Here is a 23,220-nt window from a genome sequence, read left to right as displayed (position 1 = left end):
TCTTGTCATCCTTATTTCTTATTGTTTTTGTTGTAAACAGATTGAATACATTTAAATAAATTTAAAAAAAAATTTATAAAGATTCAATGCTTTTATCAAAATGTAGTAAAATGTTGAATCAGTAATCATGATATTTTTAAATTTTAACATTTTATTTATGTTTTTTCTCTAAACTACATTGCACTTATTAAAGTGACCCTTCTTGTTGTTCTTAGAAATAAATATAACAAATATAGTTAAATCAAAAGAAATATTTATATTGATTGTTTATTTTTTATATAAATCAGATAATGCAAGTACTTCATGATAGTGATTTGAAACATGATGAACGTCCTCGTATTCTTGGACTTACTGCTACTTTGATTAACGCAAATACTAAAAATGTCAAAGAAGAGTTAACCAAATTACAAATAACATTTAATGCCACTATAAAGACTAGATATGATGAAAATATTCAAATGTAATTATTAAAATACAAAATTATTAATATGAAACTATTTATTAATAACAATGATTACAGTTTTTCAGCACGTCCTAAAGAATTCATAAGTTTATATGATGAGTTTATTTTAGATGATGAAATTAAAGCTATTACTAATAGAATATTAAAAAATATTCCTTATTTGAAAAAACTTCAGACTCCTGTTAAAAATGAACCAATTAAAGAAAAAAATGAAATTTATTATTTAGATTCTCAAAAACAAGCTTCAAAGAATTTTGCAAATTATTTTCTTGATATACAGGTGAATTTTTAATTATTTTCTTTAAAAAATATGATGACGTTAATTTTTTTAGGCAAATCTTGTTGATGGAGGAGCATATGTTGCATATTTAGTCACATGGCATTTTATGATTGAAATTGAAAAAAAAAAAAAAATATGTACTGATGTAAAAAAACTCACTATCATGTCTTTGGTATTATCAGAATTAACTATAACTCGTAAAATGTTGTATGACTACATGAATAGACACTCATTTATTCACAAAGGTCATTCAACTACATTATACAATACATCTCCTAAATTGAAAACATTAATTTCAATTTTAAGTAATTTAAAAGTCACTGATACTTGTTTAGTATTTGTTGATCGCCGGACAACTGCTAAAATCTTATATCATTATATCAAGGTATATTTATATAAATAATAAACTATTAATTATTATAACTATTATTTACTCAATTTGTTCTAATTATCTTTTTATTTATGCAACAGGATTATATTGATGAATTTAACCAAACAAATATTATATGTGAGTTTATAGTTGGTGCGAGAGGAATATTTAGTCCTGATTGCAGAGAAATGGTGTATAAAAAACAACAGAATAATGATATTATTAAGAAGTATTTTATAATTAATATATTATTTTACTTATAATATACATTACTTATACCATTGTATTATACCAATATATAGTTATACCATCACATTGTGTTTTTTGATGACTAAAATTATGTTGTCAGCCACTAGATATGCTGTACTTGTTTACATTATGCAATGCAAACAAATGCAGAAAACTTAGCTGCTGGTTAGCATAATTTTAGTTACCAAAAACGCCTATGCATTGGATTATCTGTATATTATAAGATCTATGTTTAAACTAAATAATTAATTATAATCGCTTTATTTATTTTTTGTAGGTTTAACAATAATGTTATTAATGTTCTAATTACATCAGAAGTTCTAGAAGAAGGTGTTGATATTCAAGCTTGCAATTACGTCATTAGATATGATTCTCCTAAAAATTTTCCTTCTTATATACAATCTAAAGGAAGAGCACGTTCTGTCAATAGTAAATTTATTGTTATGGTTCCAAATCAATTGAAATTTCAAAAAACACATTCTGAGTATAATAGAATGGAAGAAGATATTTCCAAAGTATTCTAAGTTTTAAATTTTCTAAATTCGTCCATTTTGGAAACATATAATATTAATTAGCACAACATATTAACATTAATATTTTTTTTAGCTATTAGTAGAAAATGATATTGATGATGAAAATAATGAAGAGAATATGACAGAAGTTTTTCATACTAAGACTAAACGTGCTATATTAACTCATGAAATTGCTATAAGTATTATTAATAGGTATGTATTTAATTTTGAATATAATTGATTTTTTAGATAGTTATAAAATAGGGTCTGAATTTGTATGATCAAAATTTTAAATATTATGCTATTATGCTACTTAAACAACTTACAAATATTATTCTTGTATTATTTTAAAAATATGCAAAAATAATTAAAATATTTTCGCTAAATTTTTTTATGTTCTAATTGAAAACTAGTGTTTGTACTCACTAGACGTCTGAACCAAATTTAACTACGTGAAGCAGGCGTCAATCCATAGAAAATATTTATGGAGGGAAAGATTTCTTGGCTAAACTTAGAGCTTAAATGCCTAATATTATTTTTACATAAATTTATTTTACATTTTAACATTCATATCAATTGGCAATAGCATATAGAAGATATTACCTCTGCTGGGCTAGTCAGTCACTTTTTTTAACTAGTTAAATTTAAGATACTTTAATATAAAAAAATAATCAAGTTAAAATATAATTTAGTTAGAAGTTCATCATAAAAAGATTGTAGGTAGCGCAAAATAATGATAATTTTCACTACGCTAATCATACATTTTTAGCGCGCTATATAAGATTAATGTAGCAACTCTACATCAATCGTTACAAATAAAGTAACGTGCTACTGTAACGTCGCTGCAATTAGCGAGCTACTTCTAAACCAGTATACAAGTTTTAAAAAAAGATAAGTATTAATAATTTTTATTTATGGGATGATTTATAGGTATTGTTATTCTTTACCTCAAGATCGATTCACGGATTTGAGTCCAGAATGGTATATTGCTCAAAATAATAATAAGTTTAAGAAATACAAGCTAAAATTGCCAATTAATAGTGTTATTAAGACTCCTATTGATGTAATAGTTTTTTTTTATTGATTTTTAAAGTTTGGTATCATAATTTATGTCATGATATTTGTTTTTTTTCAGGGAATATTTTGTGCTACTAAAAAAAATGCTAAAAAAAGTGCAGCATTTAACGCTTGTATTGAATTGTATAAGATTGGAGCATTAGATGAATATCTATTGCCTATAAATATTAAAAACAATGCTATATTTAATGATTTAAAATGGTTTCCACATTGGGACGAGGAAGATATTGAAGCAAGTAAATATAAGTTAAAAGCTGGAACTAATAAAATGAAGAGAATGGTGCATATTGAGGTAAGTCACTGTATTTAATTATTTAATACTATAACATATTATATGTTTAGTTAATACTTAGTAAAATTATGAACTCTTTGAATAGAGTCCAATACATCTTCACGGATCTTATCCACAAGAAAATCAATTATCATACTTACATGTTCTTCACTGTGTTCCTGATTACAACAAATTGGAAGAATCTAAATACGAAACTTTTGATAAATTATTAAGGTCAAATGAAGAATTTGGAATTTTAACATCAAATAAATTACCACAAGTAAGTTAACCAACAATTTATTTTTATGATGTATAAATAAGCTGAGTAAAAAGCGCATCTCTTAAATGTCTCAAACTGTGTGTTAAATTCGTTACTTGTGTAATCTTACCCTGATAATCAATTTAGTTTATTATTATGTAATTTTATTCGTTTATAGAGAAAAGTCTGACAATTCAAGTATTCAATTGAATAATAGTTTTTAAAATGCATATAGTTACACAATATTTTTTGTCCTTTCTTCTGGTGCGTACACAAATAAATTAGAAGGTTTTCCGACACGTTTTCAAAGTTTACCATTTACAACTGTCTATGTGAGAAACATGGATTTTCTAAATTCAGTCCATACAATTGTAGAGATTGTCCTTGTGCTTTGTTGATGGTCATTGCAAAGGTTAGTCGCATCGGAAACTGCAAAGTTTGAATTCAAAAGGCATATCTGTTGGAATTATTGGGATGTGTGGCTACAGTACATCTTTGCCTTTAAACTTTCCGTTTAAAATTGTAGCTTTGCTAATGTTGTTCATCAACTTTTTCACTGAAAACCTGATACCATTGCATAGTCGTGGTGGATTGATGTTTTGTAGAAGAAAGATAGGCATGCCAAATTTGAATGTTAGAATGTATGTTGGCATGTCTGACAAATAAAGTGAATTTAAGAATTCAGTTTGGTAATTGACAACTTTGTCTTGATTTATTACAGTATTCATGGATTAGTATGTTATCATGTTGCCTTGAATTTCGTTTAGAATGATGTTATTGATTGTAGGTTTTTTCACAAATATAGCTCGTGCGGTGAGCTACTGATGATTTCCCTAATTTTGTGGTAGATTTGGGAAAACTTTGTCAGTTAACTCGTTGGTTGTTGCTGTTATTTTACAAAAACTAGTTGGGAATGTGATGCATTGTGTTGATTCATCGATAGCTATTTTACCATTCCCCCATTTCCAGCAATTGTCTTGCGAAATTGGCTGATGCATCATTTTATAGATATACACTCATATATTTCATATCGGTTTTCAATCATGCATCTCATTGCTCAGTTGTTTCAGATGAACGGAATCAGGCTTGACAAATCTCTGGCAGTTTCCAATCTTGTATCTCTTTGCTGGATTGTTTCTGAAGCTCGTATTGTCATTTTATTTTGTGCTTGAGGCGTAGAACTACAAATCAATCTTTTTTTGGGAGGCATAACTGCATAAAATGACATTATAACAACAAAAACAAAAAATACAAAATATCAATAAAAATTTGTAATGCCATATATAATATCAAATTTAGGGATAGTAAATTCTTTCACACTAAGGGCCAGTTGTACCGTCTCTGATTAAAGTTAACCGGAGTTTAATCGGCCGAACTTGCACGGTTAAATATCTGTTATCAGCTGATTAAGCGTAATCAAAGTTTAACCGTAGACGGTACAACTGGCCCTAATAGCAACTATCACTAATAGAAACCATCATTAAACAAAAATTGCTATCGGAAATCTCAAAATGTGTTTGAGCACAGAGTTAGGTAAATTGATTTGTGAATCTAAACCATTCAGGGTGTCACCCAAATGCATACAAAAAAATTCATTCAAATCGGTTCAGCCATTTAAGAGGAGTTCAGTGACATACACACGTACAGTAGAATTATATATATAAAGATATAATAAACAACAAAAATATTTGACTTTTGTCCAATTTATCAGTTTAAGTAGTATTTTTTTACTTTTATTACTATTAAGGAACATATTTATACAGGGTTATTTTTTTATCATGAACCACTCATTATTACAAAAAGTATCAATGTTTTTGAAAATATTTTTTTACAAAGTTTCATGTTGTTAAAAAAACAACGCTTTTATTAAAAAATTATGTTTTTTAATATTTTTTATCCTTATAATTTTTTAATTTTTTTAACTTTTTTGAATGACAACCTAAGAGTTTTAATTTCATATTCCAAAGCAGAATATTTTTCTAAGTGTTTTGATACGTAAAAATCGAATTTTGGACGAGTAGTTTATGAGTTGTAAGTATTTTAAGTTTAGACAAGCGGAGTAGTGGACAAACATTTTGCGGGGTAACCCTGTAACACTCCACTCCACCAATCTAAACTTTAAATACTTATAACTCATAAACTACTCGTCCAAAATTCTATTTTTACGTATCAAAATACTTAGAAAAATATTTTGCTTTGGAATATGAAATTAAAACTCTAGGTTGTCATTCAAAAAAGTAAAAACTTAAAAAATTATAAGGATAAAAAATATTTAAAAACATAATTTTTAATAAAAACGTTGTTTTTTAAGAACATGAAACTTTGTAAAAAAATATTTTCAAAAACATTGATACTTTTTGAAATAATGAGTGGTTCATGATAAAAAAATCACTCTGTATACACATATAACAACCAAAGTTCTTTCAAATATGAATTGTACATATTTTATGTATTTTATATACAATATGATGTTTTTCTAATAATTTACCTATTTTTTTTTATAGGTAAATTGCTAGAAAAAAAAACAATTTATAGCTGGATTTTGTGGGTTTGATATTTTTTACTAACTATGGTAGGGAGACCTGTTTATATAAATACAATATTAAAAAATATAAAATGTTAAACTCACATTGAGGCTTGAATGCAGAATAAGGGTAGTTTTTTTTATATATAGAAAATTTAATTTTTAATACCATATTTGGGCTGACTCATTTTCTAAACGTAATATCAAAATCATTTTTAAAGTTTTTACTGTTGGTATAACAACACATATTTTGAATTTCATATTCTGAACAATATCATTCGTGGTATTTATAGATATATAAAAGTCAAATTACAGACGTATCTAAAGTTTAGATGAATAATGTAAAAATATTTTGTAGGGTAACCCTGTGCCATGCTATTTAACCCAATAATTATAATATTATATATATTACTATAATAGTAATAACTAATAAGATATGAGCACCAAATGTAAAATTGAATTTACATCGGATATTAGATATTATAAGAACAAAATACGTATAAATGTGAATTGTACTGTCGGAGGGTCATCATCACATCACAGATCATGTTATCACTAGAATTTCATCAAGGTTAGTCAAAGCTTTGTAGTAGGTTTAACGCTGGGGTCTGTTCCCCATCCCATCTCACACATTAGTCGTAATCAGATATAGGTGGAGTGTTGACCAAGTCATAATGTTAGTATTTTAATGGTTGATAGTAATTAGTGCTGGTTAAGTGTTATTTAATTATTTAAATTTTTATTTAAAAAAATATAGTAATTTAATGTATTTCTCAAACCACTCAGGATCTAAAAATCAAAATACATGAAAATCCATTCCCTAATAATCATTATATTTATTATTTTTTTTTTTATTAGAAAAAAAAGTTTCGAGTGTTAAGGTCATTATTATTTTAATTCATATGATTAATAACCAATATTCTGTATTACAGGTATCAAATTTTCCTATATTTTTACCTTTTGGTAATGTTAATGTTAGTATAAAAGTAAATGTTGAAATGTTGTATCTTGACCATAACAATCACAAGCAACTAGAACATTTCCATAACAAATTATTTGTGGAAGTTTTGGGTATCAAAGATTTTATTGCAAGAAGTTATGATAATGGAGATAATTCATACCTAGTAGTACCTATATTTTATACAGGTTTGATATTTGATATTTAATATGTTTAACCTATGATGTATATATAAGTTGTAGCAAAATAACCTGAAAAATAAAATAACTTTTGTTCTAATCAATATTGATTTTTTTTTTATGTTTATATTTTTATTGTAGCCAGTTTTAAATTTTAAATTTTATTGGAAAAATTTAAAATATCCAATTTATAAACTTAACTTTTAGAAAAATATTGATGGTAAATACTGAGTATGTTTTAATTAAGTTGAGTAGTTTATTGTTTTTAAAACATCAATATTTTTTCTGGTGTAAATTAATTTGAAACATAATGTCTAATTTTTTTCAAAATATTACATTTTGTAAATTTCAGGCATAAGTAAATCTTAAATTATTTAGTTTGACTTTTGGCTGACTAATGGTCATTCTTATGTCAAGTTTTTCTGTTAACCTAAATGTAATTTTTTTTTTTAAATATTTTTATATTTCAGATAATATGTATAATGTAGATTGGAATGTTGTCAATATTAACAAATTTGTTGAAACAGAAGAACCTACTATGGAGCAAAGAAGTTCTAAGTTTTATGAAGAATATCTTAAAACACCTAATGTAATTTCACCGTGGTACAGGAACATAGTACCAGTACAAGTAATAATGTTTTTGTTATTTGTTTAATACAAAATTATTTTAGCTGTACCAATTTATTTAAAATTTTTAATAGTTTAAATCAGTTTGCAATGAATTAATTTTACTATTGGCGTTAAATCACAATTTTTGATATTTCATTATTTTTATTTTACAATTCTATTAGTAGTTTATAAATAAATAAAAATAAAATTAGGATAACACATTAGGATGCACTGAGCGAATGAAGACTATTAAAAATTCAAATCTGTTATTTTAATTGATTTCATTCAATACAGTCAGATGTACTGATGGATTTGGCTAGGTATGTTCTTGTTCTAATTATGTCCATAGGTCTAATCAAAAAGTGAATAGGGAATATAAATATATATAGATTATTGCACTCACATGCTAAATTATCTTTTCCCTACAATTGTAAATTATTGACCATTAAAAATAAATTTTATATTACTATAAAGTTGAGAAGTCAAAAATGAAAAAAAATTTCAATAGTTAGAGAATTGAGAAACTTGTTTCTGATACAAAATAATGTTTGTGTGTAATTTGTAACTTGATATTAGTTAGGTCAGTATATAATTAATGTTTTTAGCTCAATAATAATTTGTAATTTAATATTTTATACAATTCACATAAATAAATTCTGAACTATTTCTAAAGATATATTAGGTTGTGTTATGAATAGTTGTATGGTATAAATAGCTTAAACCAAATCTTAATATTTTGAAAATGTTAATGTAAGTAAATAATGATTATAATTACTATGAAATATCTTAAGTTACCTATTTAATGAAAAATCTAAATTTTTGTTAAATTATTCAATTTGATCAAAATTTGTTTAACACACTCATAAAGTCTAAAAGATTGCTAATTTAATATTGTATGGCTTTTAACTACTAACCATATTGCAAGTTTTCGTGATTTTTATGCGTTTTGTTAGAATTTTGAATTCAAGCACGGTATACAAAAATTTGTGACCATTTATTTCAGTATTTTAATAATTGTATGAAAAACTCAATGACGTATCCTACTTATGTTTTCCATATCTCATTCATTAAATTATTAGTTTCTGAGTTATGCACCAAAATGTATGCTAATATCATATTTTTACCGCAATAATGAAGCCTGCCTCCACGCACAAGTTGGCTGCCGACTTGTTTCTTAAGTTGAATATAGATTATAATCATTACATGTTTGTATGTCATATGAAAACCCATTTATTCCTTATTTTTATGACTAATATAAATATATTTTCAAAATTACTGATACAGTTGTTCGTTTTATATTTTTTTATTAGAGATATATTGTCACTGATGTTTACTCGGATATGACACCTGAAAGTTCTTTTCCAACTTCTGAGTATGATACATATGCGACATACTTTAGTGACAAATATAGTATTCGTGTTTCCCATAAAAATCAACCTATGATAAAAGTAAAGTCATTGGGTGTGTCAAAAATTAATTATTTAGTTCCCAGGTAGTATTATTTTAACAATAAATTTATTGTAATACAAAATAATAATTTTTGTATTTGTTTTAAGAATTTCCACCGGTAAAATTGATAAACGCAGTGAATACATTGAAATACTTATTCCAGAATTTTGTACTTGGCATAAGTTCCCATCAATTTATTGGTTAAAAGCTTTAATGTTGCCTACTATATTATATCGATTAGAGAAGTTATTACTGGCCGAAGATCTACTTGTAAAAATTAATTCTTTATGTAATATTGAAGCAAATAACTATATAAACAGTAAGTTAAATGTGTTAAGTTAATTTTCTCATTATTTTTTTCCTATTATTTTTTTGTTAACAGAAGAAGATACAGTAAAGATTGATAATTTTAGTGGTAAACAAGAAGGCAAAAAGAAAAACATTATATTGCCAATAAGTGAAACATTAAAATACATAGAAAACTCTCATGACAATAATATGGTTGATGAGTGGAATTCTAATAATTTTCCAATTGATATTGAAAGGCAAAAAAATACAACAATGTTGGATGTTCTTAATTATCATACATTCATGTACGCTATAAATAAATCCAAGAGTAATGATAATATTGTGAGTAAAGATATAAAACAATTCAATTTACAAATATTATGCATTTATTGCTTATATACAAATTGAATATTTATTTTAGGATGTTCAAAAATCAAAATTATCCAGTTTAAATGAGGTTTGTAGTACAATTACTAATCAGTATTTTTTCTTTTGGCCATATAATATTTTGTCAGTTAATTTTAGTTCCAGATCAAATGTTATAACTAGGGCTCAGATTTCAATAAATTTATATCTATTTTTCAGAATGTCCTACACGTTGCTCTCTAAACAGCAAACGTGTTTCAAGTACTATGTTGTTGCTATAATAATTTTTTGATACATTTTTACATTTTTTAGGTTTGTAATTGTTTAAGACATTTTTGGGCTGATTCTCGTATTATCACTAAAATAATTGACTTCTTGGAAATATAGACATAGTACTAAGTAATATAAATCATTTTTCAAAAAAGAGCTATATAACATCAAGTACTCTGGTTCCAAATTGGACAGTGCTGAAATTTATCTATGTCATAACAACTAATTAGCTGATTAAATTTCATACAACTTTTATTGTAATACAATAGATTTCGCTTAATGTGAGTACGTTGGGACCAGTCCTGTTTGTCCACATTAAGCAGTTTTTCCCATAAAAACCGAAATTAGATTTAAAAAATATAATAAAAAAAGTTTTTATTTGTTTTATCATATACTTGAAAAAAATATTAAATAATAACTATATAAATAAAACTAAATACATATAATGTATTAAAATGATTAATATTTGGATGTGGAAGGTATTCAAAATGTTGTAATTGTTCGTTGTCTAAGCTGTTTAGTATGGATCTGATTGACAAAATGGGCACATGCTTCAAACTTATCAGACGGACTATTTTCGTTATCCTCTTGTATGAACAACTTCTGCAACAAATCAATACACTTTTTAGCCTCTCTATCTTCATCTTCCAACTTCCTTTTTATAAGAACATTTTGTACTACAACATCATAAATGTCTTCATTATTGTCAAAACAAAGAGTATTTTCATCAATGTTTTCAAACTCGTTATGGTTTTGAATAAGTAAAAATTGTTCATTCAACCCAGTTAACTCAGGTTGTGGGCTAATAAAATCCCATTACGGTTTGAATGGTTATGATTTTTACTTTTGATAAACATAATCTCATAGATACAACAAAACTCTATTAAATTGGCCGTTTTTAAATACACATGTGTGTGTTTTAACATTATGATGAAATAATATTGCCCACATAAACCGAATCGAGTGCCCATATTACGTGGTTTTATTAAACATTGTTAATATACATTTGTATTGGGACCAGACATGTTTGCCACAATAAACGGATATGTTCATATTAACTGGTGCCCACATTAAGAGGAATCCACTGTATTTTATATTTTAATTTTATTCGTTGTTGAATACTTTTAGTCACATTTTTATTGGGAATTTTTTAGAATTTTCAAGTCTTAAATGCATTTAAAAAAAAATATTTTTAGAGAATTTAAATTTGAGTCCTAGCAGTAACATAATATCTAAGCGGTTAGGCAAATCTTATAAACTTGTCCAACTTACAGTATATATTATATTATTATTATTAGCTTAACAGTTATGTCTGTCACTTAGGCAATATTCCTTATTTTTTAGATTTCTTTATAAAAATATTAGAATGATATAATATAATTTAACTAATTAATAAATTAAATATTACTAATTGTATGTTTAGAATACTTTACTTAACTCTTTTGTTTGTAGAATTAGAGTAATATATAAAGATAAATATATTGCCTAGGGCACCAACCTAGATTTATTTTAATTAATTTTGTATATTTAAATAAAATAAGTACTCGCAAATTATATGTTTTGAAGAAACTTAAAATACAAAAATTCACAATTTGTATTAGTTTTTATTTTTCATTTAATTTTTTTTTTATATATTACAATTTTTCTAAATAAGTATTATTTCACAAATAAATAATACATTATTAGTGCAAATTATTTTTTTAGTTTCAATTAAATTTGTATTAATATTATTTATTACTTATAAGTTCTAAGTGTTACTTATATTGCAGTTTAATTCAAAATCAAAATACAGATCACCAGATGGAAAATTAAAATATAGATTGGTATAAAATTTTTGATACTTTATGGCTATTATTAGCTTTGCATGGCCTTTTTTATATTTTCTTTTATCTACATTATGATATTAATGAGTCCTGAGTTATGACTAGGGCTGGGATTTTAATTCCCTAAAAACCCCAAAAAATGCTCTTAATCAAATTAACTAGAATAATAAAACGATGTTTACAACAACAAAACTCGTACTGAACATCGAACGATATCATCGGACGTCGATTTTACCGATTTATGATTATTTAACAGGAAATGTGGCTAGTGAGTTACTCAAACCTTGTCCGATAATATAATACAAATTACAAGTACCTAACCTAACTTATAATCTGTTATATTTATATAAAACCGTGTTGGTGTAAAAATCTTAAAATAAAACTTTAAATTCATACTTGGTTTCCAAAACTCTAAAAATGCTTCAATAACTCTAAGATGTCTCAAAAATTGAGAAAATGACCTAAAAATTAAAAAATCCCAAAAAATGCAAAATAAACTTCTTATTCTCATTCATAAGTACATAAAACAAATTTGTGACCATACGAGTATCGTACAGTAAGCTTTGAAAAACAATGCAAAGTGCTTGAAACCCAGCCCTAGTTATGACCATTAAAGCACTAAAATTTTTTATATTGATATATTTATATTGAAGAAACTGTTCATAACTCATAGATTAATGTGTAATAATATAATATATTGTGTACATATTCAAAGGCGCAGTTTCAATAAAAAAAAAACTACTAAGGGTGCTTAAGCTATGCATTTTGTCATTTTAGTTTTTTTTTTTTGCAAGAAGTTTTTGATACTTTTGATACAAATAAGCACGAACATTATTTGAGGGTGCTAATTTGAAAATTGAGAGTGCTAATACCCCCAATCCAGCCCTTTTTGTGTCTATGTACAATGTACATATTAAAGAATATTTGAAACTTTTAATGTAGTAAGTTCAGTGCTTGGTAAGGAAGTGTTCAAATTCATATTTTGCTAATGACATGTGGACATCACTCACTTTTATAAAATATAATGTGAATGTGATTAATATTCAAATTTTTTAGGAACTTGAATGATTTTCAGGTTCTTAAAAACAATTTTTTTCTACTTAATTTTTAATCATAGCTTGCTATTGGGGTATGTTGAGTAAGCCATTGCATGCATACTTGTGAGTCTGATAAAGCACACAATTATAATATGCTTGTAAAGGGCTTTTTCTCCTTAAGAAATTACTAATAATAATAAATTTAAAATTTTGTTTTCAAAAACTTGATTTTTACACATTGAATGTAAATGTGAATGTGTCCAATTTTAAATTTTATTTTCTGAAAATTGAGGAAACTTAACAATTAATGTTAATATATTGTAAAAATCCATTTTAAAGCCTTACTATGATTGATGGTGATATTTATTTTTGTTATATATTTTATACTAAACTTATATATATTTGTTTTTTCTATCTTATATATTATAAATGTACATATAATTTTAAAGTATTATTTAATTGAAATGCTATTTTGATATTATTAAGACTTTTATTAGAATTTAATTGGCGTTATCAAATGTAACCTTTATGAACATTAATGGGTCTAAAGATATATATTTATGTAGAGTTCTCAGTATCTCGAAATTTAAATTATATTTTAGGAATGCAAAAAACGTAGATTATCATCATATGATAAAGAACAGCTTGAAGAGGTCAATAAATTCATGAAACATTCAATGCCAGAGCCAATTATTGTTCAAAAATTAATTGATCTTAACATCTTTTTCGTAAGCATATTATGTTTTATTTAACAGTATAAATATAATATGTTATATTGTTATTTGTTTTTGTATGAAAATAATGCACATTTTCTAAATTTTATTCTCTAACTTGTTTAACACTTCCATGTTTCGTGATATTTTGGAAAATTTTTAAAATAACATTAAAATTCTAACATGTGTACTGTGTAGTGTGTACTAATGCAACTATTTTGTGACCAAGCTAATATATATTATTTGTTGATAAAAAATGATAAGTTATACTATGTTTGGGATAAAAGTTTTAAACGTGTTTCTGTGTACAACCATGTTAATAGTTGGGGCTAATGCTTACCAAGTTCTGTGATTTTGAAGAGTCACTTTATTATTCTAATAACTGTCAAGTTGATTAATCTTGCATTTTTATTAATAGTGTAAAACAATTTTGGCTGTGATATTTCGTTGGTAACGAAATCTGACAACAAAAACCGATTTATTCTAACCAAAATTAGTTGCTACCTAAGGTTACTCTTTTGTGAAATAATAGTATAGATAGAATACAAAGATTTAGCACTTATCTAGCTTTGTTTGACTACGCACAGGAATTATAGTGATTTATTATAATTATACAATTATTATATACCATGATTTATAATGAAAAGTCAGTGCATTTAAATACATATTTAAGAAACAAATTGTTTACTTATATTTTTTTTAGAACACTTAAAATTGATAATTAAGTACTCACAAAAATAATTAATTATTTTATTGAATTTATATAATATGGTTATAAGTACATTTTAAAGATTTATTATTTAATGTTTGTATGAACTAAATAATGGTCATCATTTTTTAAGTAAATGATTCATATCTTGAATAGAACTTATGTATAATCTGTTTCACGGGACTGAGAAAAATACCTAACATTATAAAGTCTTAACAACCAAAGTTTTAAAAAAAAGTATACATTATATTATATTTAAATTACAAAATCTTAACTCAAATATATTTTTATTTAAAAACAGTTTATTTTCATTTCAAATCATTATTTATTTTTAACATAATCTTTTTTATAAAAAATATAAAACAAAGTATAAACACGTCTTTTTGTTGTTTTTATTTTTAAAAAATTCAAAGATTGTTTTTGATTTTATTTTATTAATAACTATGTAATTTATACTATACTGATTGATTAATATTTTGTCTAGTATAAAATTATATGTATATGCTTTAAGTTTTTCTGAGTACTTAATTATGAATTATTTAATTTAATTTAATTTTTATACACACTACTCAACTGCTAGTGTTATAAGCGTTTCTGAAATATATTACATTTTAAAGACTTATACTAAACATTTTAATAATTATGATTAGGGTTAGGATGTTTATGACCTTAAAAACACTAAAAAACGATGCAAATATGCACAATAAATATCAAAATATGCCCTTAAAAAAATTCGATTTCTAATCCGAAATGTATTTTAAATTAATTTACAATATAACTTTAAACTTAAATACAAATATATAAAAATATTATATTTTGAAATTTAAAACAGGTACTTACAGTAAATTAATATTTAATTAAGGAAGTAATAAAGATAAGTTAATTACTACGGGTTTCATATTTTCTCATTTTCGTTAAATGTGAAACTGACTGTGCCTACCTATGGGTTTTTATTAATTTTTATACCGTATTTAAGTTATTTTTTGGCCAAATACGCATTTATTTGCAATTTTTTTCAAAATATGCATTTATTCATAAAAATTTCCAAATATGCAAAAATATGCAAAATAAAATTGAATGTACTTGATTCTATGTCGCACAAAACAAATTTATAACTTGGTCTGCAAAGTGCACGACTAAAAGAAAAAATATGCAAAAGTCATAAACATCCTAACCCTAATTATGATATATGAAAGGCTTATGTTAATTTAATTACATGTGATTAATCTTTGTCTATGTCATATTTTCTGGATCAGATTCATTTCTTAGTAAAATAAGAATCTATATTGTCTTTGAGTTGGATAAAAATACTAGATTTTACTTAGGTTGTAAAAGAGCATCAATTTATCGCCTTAGTCCTTTGTCATGAGGCAGTCGGTTAGCAGGTGTTTAAATTGTAATTGTGGTGTTGCATAACGTGCATTTTTGTCCATTCAGTGTTCATGAGTGTATAAGGTGTGACCAATTTTTAATCTGTTGATTATGGTTTGAAGTCTGTGTAAGAATTTGAGAATTATTATTTGTTTAATTGATGTAACATTTTGAATCAGTGTTTTATAAATGATTTGATGTAAAACTTATTTTAATCAAAAAAGGTTAATCAACATTGGTACTTAAATACTTTATAAGTATTTTAAAGATTTAAAGAGTAATTATTTACGTGTTTTTAAAAATGTATTTCAATTAATATTACTTTTAATAAACTTATAATTTTGTTTTAGAAATTACATTTATCATAAAATAAACATTAAACTTGCTTAACTGCAAGAAAATGCTGTAGAATTATTATTTTTTATATTTGATCTTATAAATTTACAATTGTTAAAAATATTCTCTAATTGGTATAAAATATAAATTTTTGTTGCTTTTAGATAACTTTTAAGCTTATAACAATATTATTTCTTCAAAATATTGCTTTTTTATTGTTATTTAGTGCTTTATAAAGTAATATATTATGATTGGTAAAAGTTATTTACAATAAATTCATTATTGTCCAAATTAAATTAAATTAAATCAAAATCATTATTCTAGATGGAAATGGAGGTTATACTACAAAATGTGTTAACTGAGATGAATACTTTAAATTTAACAAACAATCCTTCACCTACATTGAGTCCATTGTCCATAAAAGTTTCAAAACAAAATATTGGACCTAAACAAAGTGATATTTTAAAGGTAATTTTTTAACTAACAATACTATAATAATACATTCATGGACATTGTGCATTTTATAATCAATTTAAAATTAGTAAATGCAGTTTAGCAAGGTTGGCTAATTGTTTATTTTTTATTCTAAAATTTTGTTACTTGCTGAATTTAAAAGTGTAAAAAAATGTAGTTCTTTTTACATTAAAATTTACAAAAAAAAACTATGAATTGTGATATTCACAATTAAAATTTCAAAATACTATGTTAATTGTTTTTTTAACTAGTCAGTATTTTTATGCTAAACGTGATGGAACAGCCATATTTTATTCATCATACTTGATTTTAATGTTATACTTACAAGTTACAACTTATATTATATTAAATTTTTTGTAAATGGAATTTTTTTCTCTATAAATAAATAATTCAATCTTCTGCATGTTTTAAATTGGCATTGACTAGTATAAAGGAGAATATTCTCTTTTTTAATTTATTTATACATAATAAAAATGTATGAATTATAGTATCTAACATTTTTTTTTAACAAAAATATATCTTACAAACATTTTAATCTAAAAAGAGCAACCATTTTTTCAAGCACTTTCAGATACAGTAACTTAAGAAATACATTATGCAAATAAAAATCAAAACTGGCCATAAGTTCCTAAATTGCTTTTGTTCCGAATTTTAAATAGATCATGTGAATTGAAAAATTAGTATGCGTAAATAGTTTATATAGATATATTTACTGTCACCTTCAGTTAATAGTAAATCCTAGATGAATAAAACTGTTATAACCTGTCACCTAATTAGTTTACTCAATAGTTTTATACAAAATAATTCATAAAAATATTTTTTCTAATTGCATGGGTAACACCATGCGAAGAACTAGTTTAATACAAATTATAAACAATTCTTTCAAAAAATGTTAGTATAATATTTTCAAGGTTTCTATAATTTGTCAATTTTCAAAATGATACAAAGTAAAGGCTGTCAACAGTTAGCCTATGTTACTTAATATATTTAATGATTATTTTTCTACTTACATTTACAGAAAAAAAACTAAGAAGTTTGAAGATTATCTAACTCAAGGTGGATTGATAATATCAATATTAATATATATTTATATTAATTATATCAATCCATCTTGATCTAACTTCTTGATAACTATGGTTACTAAATAATTATAGTAACATTTTTATCGATTGTTCATGTTTTTTCCTAATTATAAAAAAAATAAAATATTAACTAGATTTAATTGTTTACTTATTACTTCAATTAAAGTAGATGATCACAATTTCTATTTACTAGAAAAAGTGTCTTCAAATACAAAAATAAAAAATAAATACACATCATTGTAAAATCAATAAATTCATTGCTCCACCTAAAATCAAAAAAAAAAAAAAATACCTTAATTGCATTATTTGAACTATCCGATTTAAATGTATGAATAATGCTAACAAAAAATATTCAAATTGTATTTGGTTCTGCTTAATTGATGTCTGAAAGAGTCTAGCTTAAAAAAAAAACTAGATATTTCATTTCTCCTTTTTATGTTATTTTTATGTAAACTAAAATTTAAATTATTTATACATTTTATTTATTTTTTGTATAGGTTATTACACCACCATTTGCTAGTGATATGTTTAATTATGAGCGCATGGAAACATACGGCGATAGTTTCTTGAAATTTGCTGTATCATTGGTATTATTTGATGCATTTCCATCAGATAATGAAGGGGTTCTTACTGAATTAAAAATGAAATTAGTTGGAAATCGAAATTTGTTGTATGCAGGCAGGAATTTAAATCTTGGATCTTATTTAATGGTATTTAAACTTTAAAGCTTAAATATTTGTAAAAAATATAATTAATATTAATTATAATTTAGGTAAATGTTTTTGACCCAAACATGGATTGGACACCTCCATGCTTTGGTGTTCCTAAAAAATTAAAGGAAATCATAGAGGAGGGTAATTTTCAATCAGATGTACTTCATCAGATAAGCATTCCTAAAGACGATCAAATTACTGGTAAAATATTGATTAATAATTAATTAAATAAAAAAGTTTGGTATAGTAGGAATGTATACATTTAAAAATAATTTGTTGGTAGTATAATAAATCTACTTCTTTTCTTTGCGTTTTGCTCCCAATAATATGGTTGACCATTCTTGCCTTACATCATCATAGGGCCCTACTCCCATATCAGTGGTTCTCAACCTTTTTTAGTTCATAGCACACTATTATACATCACAAGTTTTTGCACTACAATCACCACAAATGTAATGGAATAAAGTATTGTTTTCAATATTTTTACCACCATAATTACAAATATCAAACATTTTTTGCGGTACACCGGTTGAGAACCACTGTCCTCTATTTTACATTTACTTGCATTAAATCTTCTTCGACCTTCTGTTTTATTTTACCATTCATAGATATCTCATGTCCTCATACATCCATTTTAGCATCTCTGCTCCATTCACCTTCTGTTTATTGTCCACTGCTAAAGACTCTGAAATCCATAATATAACATTACCTTCCTCTCAACTGATTTATAAAATCTATATTTTAATCTCAATCGCATCCTCTTGATAAACAAAATACCTAACCCTTCTTTTCACTTCATTCATCCATACTTAATCTTATTCCTCAAATTATATTTTAACACGTAACAGTTCATTCGTGACATGTACATACCTACTCTTACACTAAATTATTTCATACTACATACACTTATCACTCTTTTTATTGCCCTTTCATATATTATGTGCTCAAATACTTTCAAATTCACCCTTGTTAATCCTTTCTTTTTTGTTAAAAGTATAGTAAATATATTGGATAAATCCATTAGCATATATTTATCTATTATGTGTCGAGGTAATTTTTCAATTTTAAGCTTATTTTTCATGAAAACATAATTATGTTAAATTCAAATTAACGTATTAGCATAATTTTTATAATATATTTAACGCATGTTTTAATTTTAGGAATATTATCAGATGAAACTTGGACTGAAATTGAGATTGAACTTTTAAAATTTAAGCGATTGGTTGATATGCCAAAGCCAAATAGTGATGAAGTTGGTATACCACAAATGGGCCATTCACAATCCGATCTATTTATACACAAACAATCAGTATCAGATAAAATGGTTGCTGACTGTGTAGAATCATTGATTGGTACATATGTATATGTATGTATGACTAATAAAATTATATTATATCATGTTTTTTTTAATCACAATTTTTTTTCATTTTAGAAATGTGGAGTTGAAGTAGGCTTTAAGGTTCTTCAAGGTCTGGGTATTATACCTAAACAATTCATTGATACATTTAAACCTAAGCCAATTGAAAATTTATACAATGGTTTAAATTTTTCAAAAATTTTGCCCGGATATGAATTACTTGAACGAAGAATTGGTTACTCATTTAAACATAAGCATCTATTAGCTCAAGCTTTAACTCATCCAACCTACCAATTTGGATTTTCTGAATGTTATCAAAGACTTGAATTTCTTGGTGATGCCATTCTTGGTTAGTTATTACTTGGTTATACCTAGTAGTTAATAATGTACACAATAATTCAATAAATATTCTCTTGTCTTTCCAAATGTATTAATATTTATTAGAGATGTTGCGAACCATAATATTTAAGGTCGAACAGTTTGTAACATCTTTAATATTTATGTATTGTAGTCTAAAAATTTAATATTGAAACTAAATAAACTTAAATGATATATTGAATTTGTATATTATTCCAGATTTTTTGATTACTACATATATAATAGAACATTGTTATCACAAAACTCCTGGTGAAATCACTGATATTAGATCTTCACTAGTAAACAACATAACATTTGCATCATTGAGCGCAAGAATTGGACTGCATAGATTCATTTTAGCTAAGTCTGTGCAAATGACTGAAGCAATAGATCGTTTTTATGAACATCAACAAAAAAATAATCATAAAATTGGCCAAGAAGTAAAATTTTATTTTATTATTTTAATATTATAGTAGTATAATCTATTCTATTTTTAGGTCTTGTATCTAATAGAAGAAAGTGATTGTTATGCAGCTGAATCTGTAGATGTTCCAAAAGTATTAGGAGACTTATTTGAGTCACTAATTGCTGCAATTTATTTAGACTGTGATAGAGATTTAAACTTTGTATGGGCTATTTGCTATAGATTTTTGGAAAATGAAATAAGTAAGTTGATAGATATTATTTAATAAGTTCTTTTATTTTTTTAATATGTAATTTTTAATGTAATCATTACATTAATAAGTTATAAATCTTTTTCGAATAATATTATCTTCCCTAAATTGTGCATATTCATAGTTTAAATTGGTTGAGTTGAAAACCAAAAAATGTAATTTAAGTTAATACTTTATTCTTTATCTTAATTGAAATTCTTCATACTTAATTTAAAAAGATTTAACACTTTTTAATTTAAATTATAAAATATTATATATATATATATATATATATATATATATGTATGGTGTATTTATTTATAATTTTTCTTTTACAGTTGAATTTTGTGAAAATGTTCCTAAAAATCCTATACGTATTTTACACGAAACTAAATTACAACCGAATTTCAGGTTTGTACTACTTAGTTAATTAAGTTAAATTGATTGTATGATTATGAGCCATACGATTTTCATATTAATATGCATAACAGTAAAACAAACAGTTATTCATTGAAATAATATTATATATACTGTAGTATAGTAGTACTAACTATAACAAGATTTTTGTCCACAAAATAATTTAGATTTGAAATTCAAATGCTCATAAAAAATGTTTGTGGCTTTACATTTGGTTTTATAATACTTTAAAAGAATTAGTTAGACATTTTCATGTTGACCTTATGAAAAATTTTTGTTCAGTTTTCAAATCTAAGGTGTAGGTCAGTTGTTCTCAACTTGTCTATGTATGCTTCACATTTTCCATTTTTTGTCTTATTTTTGATTAATGTATGATAACATTTTTTTTAATGTGAAAAAAAGGATGACAATTTATAAAAAAATCTTCATAGGTTTGATCTACATATAAACCTATTAATTCTGTCGATTTCCACACAATTTCCATCATTAATATCTTTTTATTTATTACTATACATAATTGTTGATCTTTAATAATGTTACTAAAAGCTAATAAAAAACCTTTTTTTTAAAACTATTTTAAATAATATAATCAAAAAATCAAAAGTTGATAGAGGTTTACCTAATAAATATAAGGGTGAAAAATATTAAAAATGTATATAGTTTTAGAACAGCATAGATCTAAAATTTTGAAAAAAGTAAATAGTTTTTATAAATAATGAGTATTTTACGCCTCATGAATCGCCCTGTATATATATTTTTTTTTATCTGGGAAGTTTATGCTTTTAATCCCTTTCCCTTCATCCAATACAAACTAAATCAAATTTACTTCCAAAAATCAGTAATCACTGTAAAAGTTGAAGATTGGAATATTTTTTGGTATAATATGTGTATATGTTTTTACGAAAACATAAAGTACTGTAGAACATATATTTATCGTGCCTTTCAGAATCAAACTATGTTTAGAGTATCCAATAAAAAAATCCTTACAATTTTTATTTAAAAGTATTATTTTTATTTTTAGCAAATTGCATAATATTTTAATTTAAATGTGACAATGAAAGAATTTTAATAATGATTTTATTTAGAGTAAACATTTTTCTGTTATATAATGTATTAAATATTTTACTGATCATAAAATTGAATTAATAATTTAAATCAAAAAAGTTTATTAATAATAATTTTTATATTGTTATATTTTATTTTACAGTAAACCTGATGCTTCTGAAAAGGCAGCGAATAAAGGTCTAGGAACCATGGTGAAGTTAGAAATAATGCTGAACAACAAAATCATCCCTATGTATGGATTTGGTCAGAATAAAAAAGAAGCCAAAGTTGCTGCTGCTAAAATGGCCTTAAAGAATATGAAAAAAATGTTGTCATAATTATTCATATAATAACAATTCATTATATATTAATCATATTATATTATTCATTTTGTAAGATCCTATTATCGACACATTTTAATTAATCAAATTTTTTTAAATATTTTTTTAAATATTTGTTTATTCATTATGTATAATTAATTATATTAATCATAAAATTAAAAAAAAAAAATTAATAAAGATACAGTAGAATTTTTTGCTACAGTTTTATGTCTATCTTTGAATATGAACTTAAATTATATTTATAAAGTAATTTTCTATGTATAAACCTTATATCAAATATTTTAATTGATTTTGCATATTTATGTTAAAATAAAAATAAATTACAGATGCTAATTATTGTTAATGTGTTCATTATGTTTTGAATGACTGAAACTATGTTAACTGTGTTATAAACATGTTTTCTTTTTCATTGTTGTAATATAGACTGAGATAAAGTGATAAGTTCTAAATTTAAATACCGATATATCATTGTTAAAAAAAGAAAATTATTTAAACTATTTAAAATACAGAAAGTTTATTAAAATTGTGTTTATTTTTTAGTAAATATGAGATAATACCGCACCAGAAACATCATTGGTTAAATGATAATTGATAATGCACATTTTAATTTGTTCTGAGAACATAAAATATTGTATTTATATTTTTACACATTGCAGCATGGTTGTAGTA

At 24.5% G+C, this 23,220-nt stretch overlaps 1 protein-coding gene across 7 annotated transcripts in view; it reads left to right on the top strand.

The window, feature by feature from the left end:
- The window catches only part of Dcr-2 (Endoribonuclease Dcr-2), a 30,349-nt gene extending 7,349 nt beyond the window's left edge, over positions 1-23,000 (top strand). For 4 of the 7 annotated variants that reach the window (XM_089228151.1, XM_089228153.1, XM_089228150.1 and 1 more), the window contains 26 exons: positions 288-460; positions 521-743; positions 796-1,128; positions 1,215-1,342; positions 1,640-1,877; positions 1,969-2,087; positions 2,805-2,937; positions 3,010-3,243; positions 3,329-3,502; positions 6,938-7,151; positions 7,613-7,770; positions 9,062-9,243; positions 9,308-9,519; positions 9,583-9,830; positions 9,910-9,945; positions 11,894-11,947; positions 13,587-13,712; positions 16,438-16,581; positions 18,167-18,379; positions 18,442-18,583; positions 19,543-19,748; positions 19,815-20,088; positions 20,316-20,536; positions 20,594-20,762; positions 21,088-21,160; positions 22,374-23,000. In XM_089228151.1, the coding sequence (XP_089084277.1) occupies positions 288-460; positions 521-743; positions 796-1,128; positions 1,215-1,342; positions 1,640-1,877; positions 1,969-2,087; positions 2,805-2,937; positions 3,010-3,243; positions 3,329-3,502; positions 6,938-7,151; positions 7,613-7,770; positions 9,062-9,243; positions 9,308-9,519; positions 9,583-9,830; positions 9,910-9,945; positions 11,894-11,947; positions 13,587-13,712; positions 16,438-16,581; positions 18,167-18,379; positions 18,442-18,583; positions 19,543-19,748; positions 19,815-20,088; positions 20,316-20,536; positions 20,594-20,762; positions 21,088-21,160; positions 22,374-22,548 (4,602 nt within the window). In that variant the 3' untranslated portion in view covers positions 22,549-23,000. The remainder of the gene's footprint in view (positions 1-287; positions 461-520; positions 744-795; positions 1,129-1,214; positions 1,343-1,639; positions 1,878-1,968; positions 2,088-2,804; positions 2,938-3,009; positions 3,244-3,328; positions 3,503-6,937; positions 7,152-7,612; positions 7,771-9,061; positions 9,244-9,307; positions 9,520-9,582; positions 9,831-9,909; positions 9,946-11,893; positions 11,948-13,586; positions 13,713-16,437; positions 16,582-18,166; positions 18,380-18,441; positions 18,584-19,542; positions 19,749-19,814; positions 20,089-20,315; positions 20,537-20,593; positions 20,763-21,087; positions 21,161-22,373) is intronic. The other 3 variants (XM_015517911.2, XM_089228154.1, XM_089228155.1) reach the window with 3 other exon arrangements.
- Positions 23,001-23,220: the final 220 nt, after the last annotated feature.

Source organism: Diuraphis noxia, unplaced genomic scaffold (assembly GCF_037042655.1).
Source record: "Diuraphis noxia isolate RWA-SAM2 unplaced genomic scaffold, SU_Dnox_SAM2 contig0005, whole genome shotgun sequence".
NCBI classification, from domain to species: domain Eukaryota; kingdom Metazoa; phylum Arthropoda; class Insecta; order Hemiptera; family Aphididae; genus Diuraphis; species Diuraphis noxia.
The sequence above is the reverse complement of the archived record's forward strand: the minus strand, read 5'-3'. Positions and strand labels throughout refer to the sequence as shown.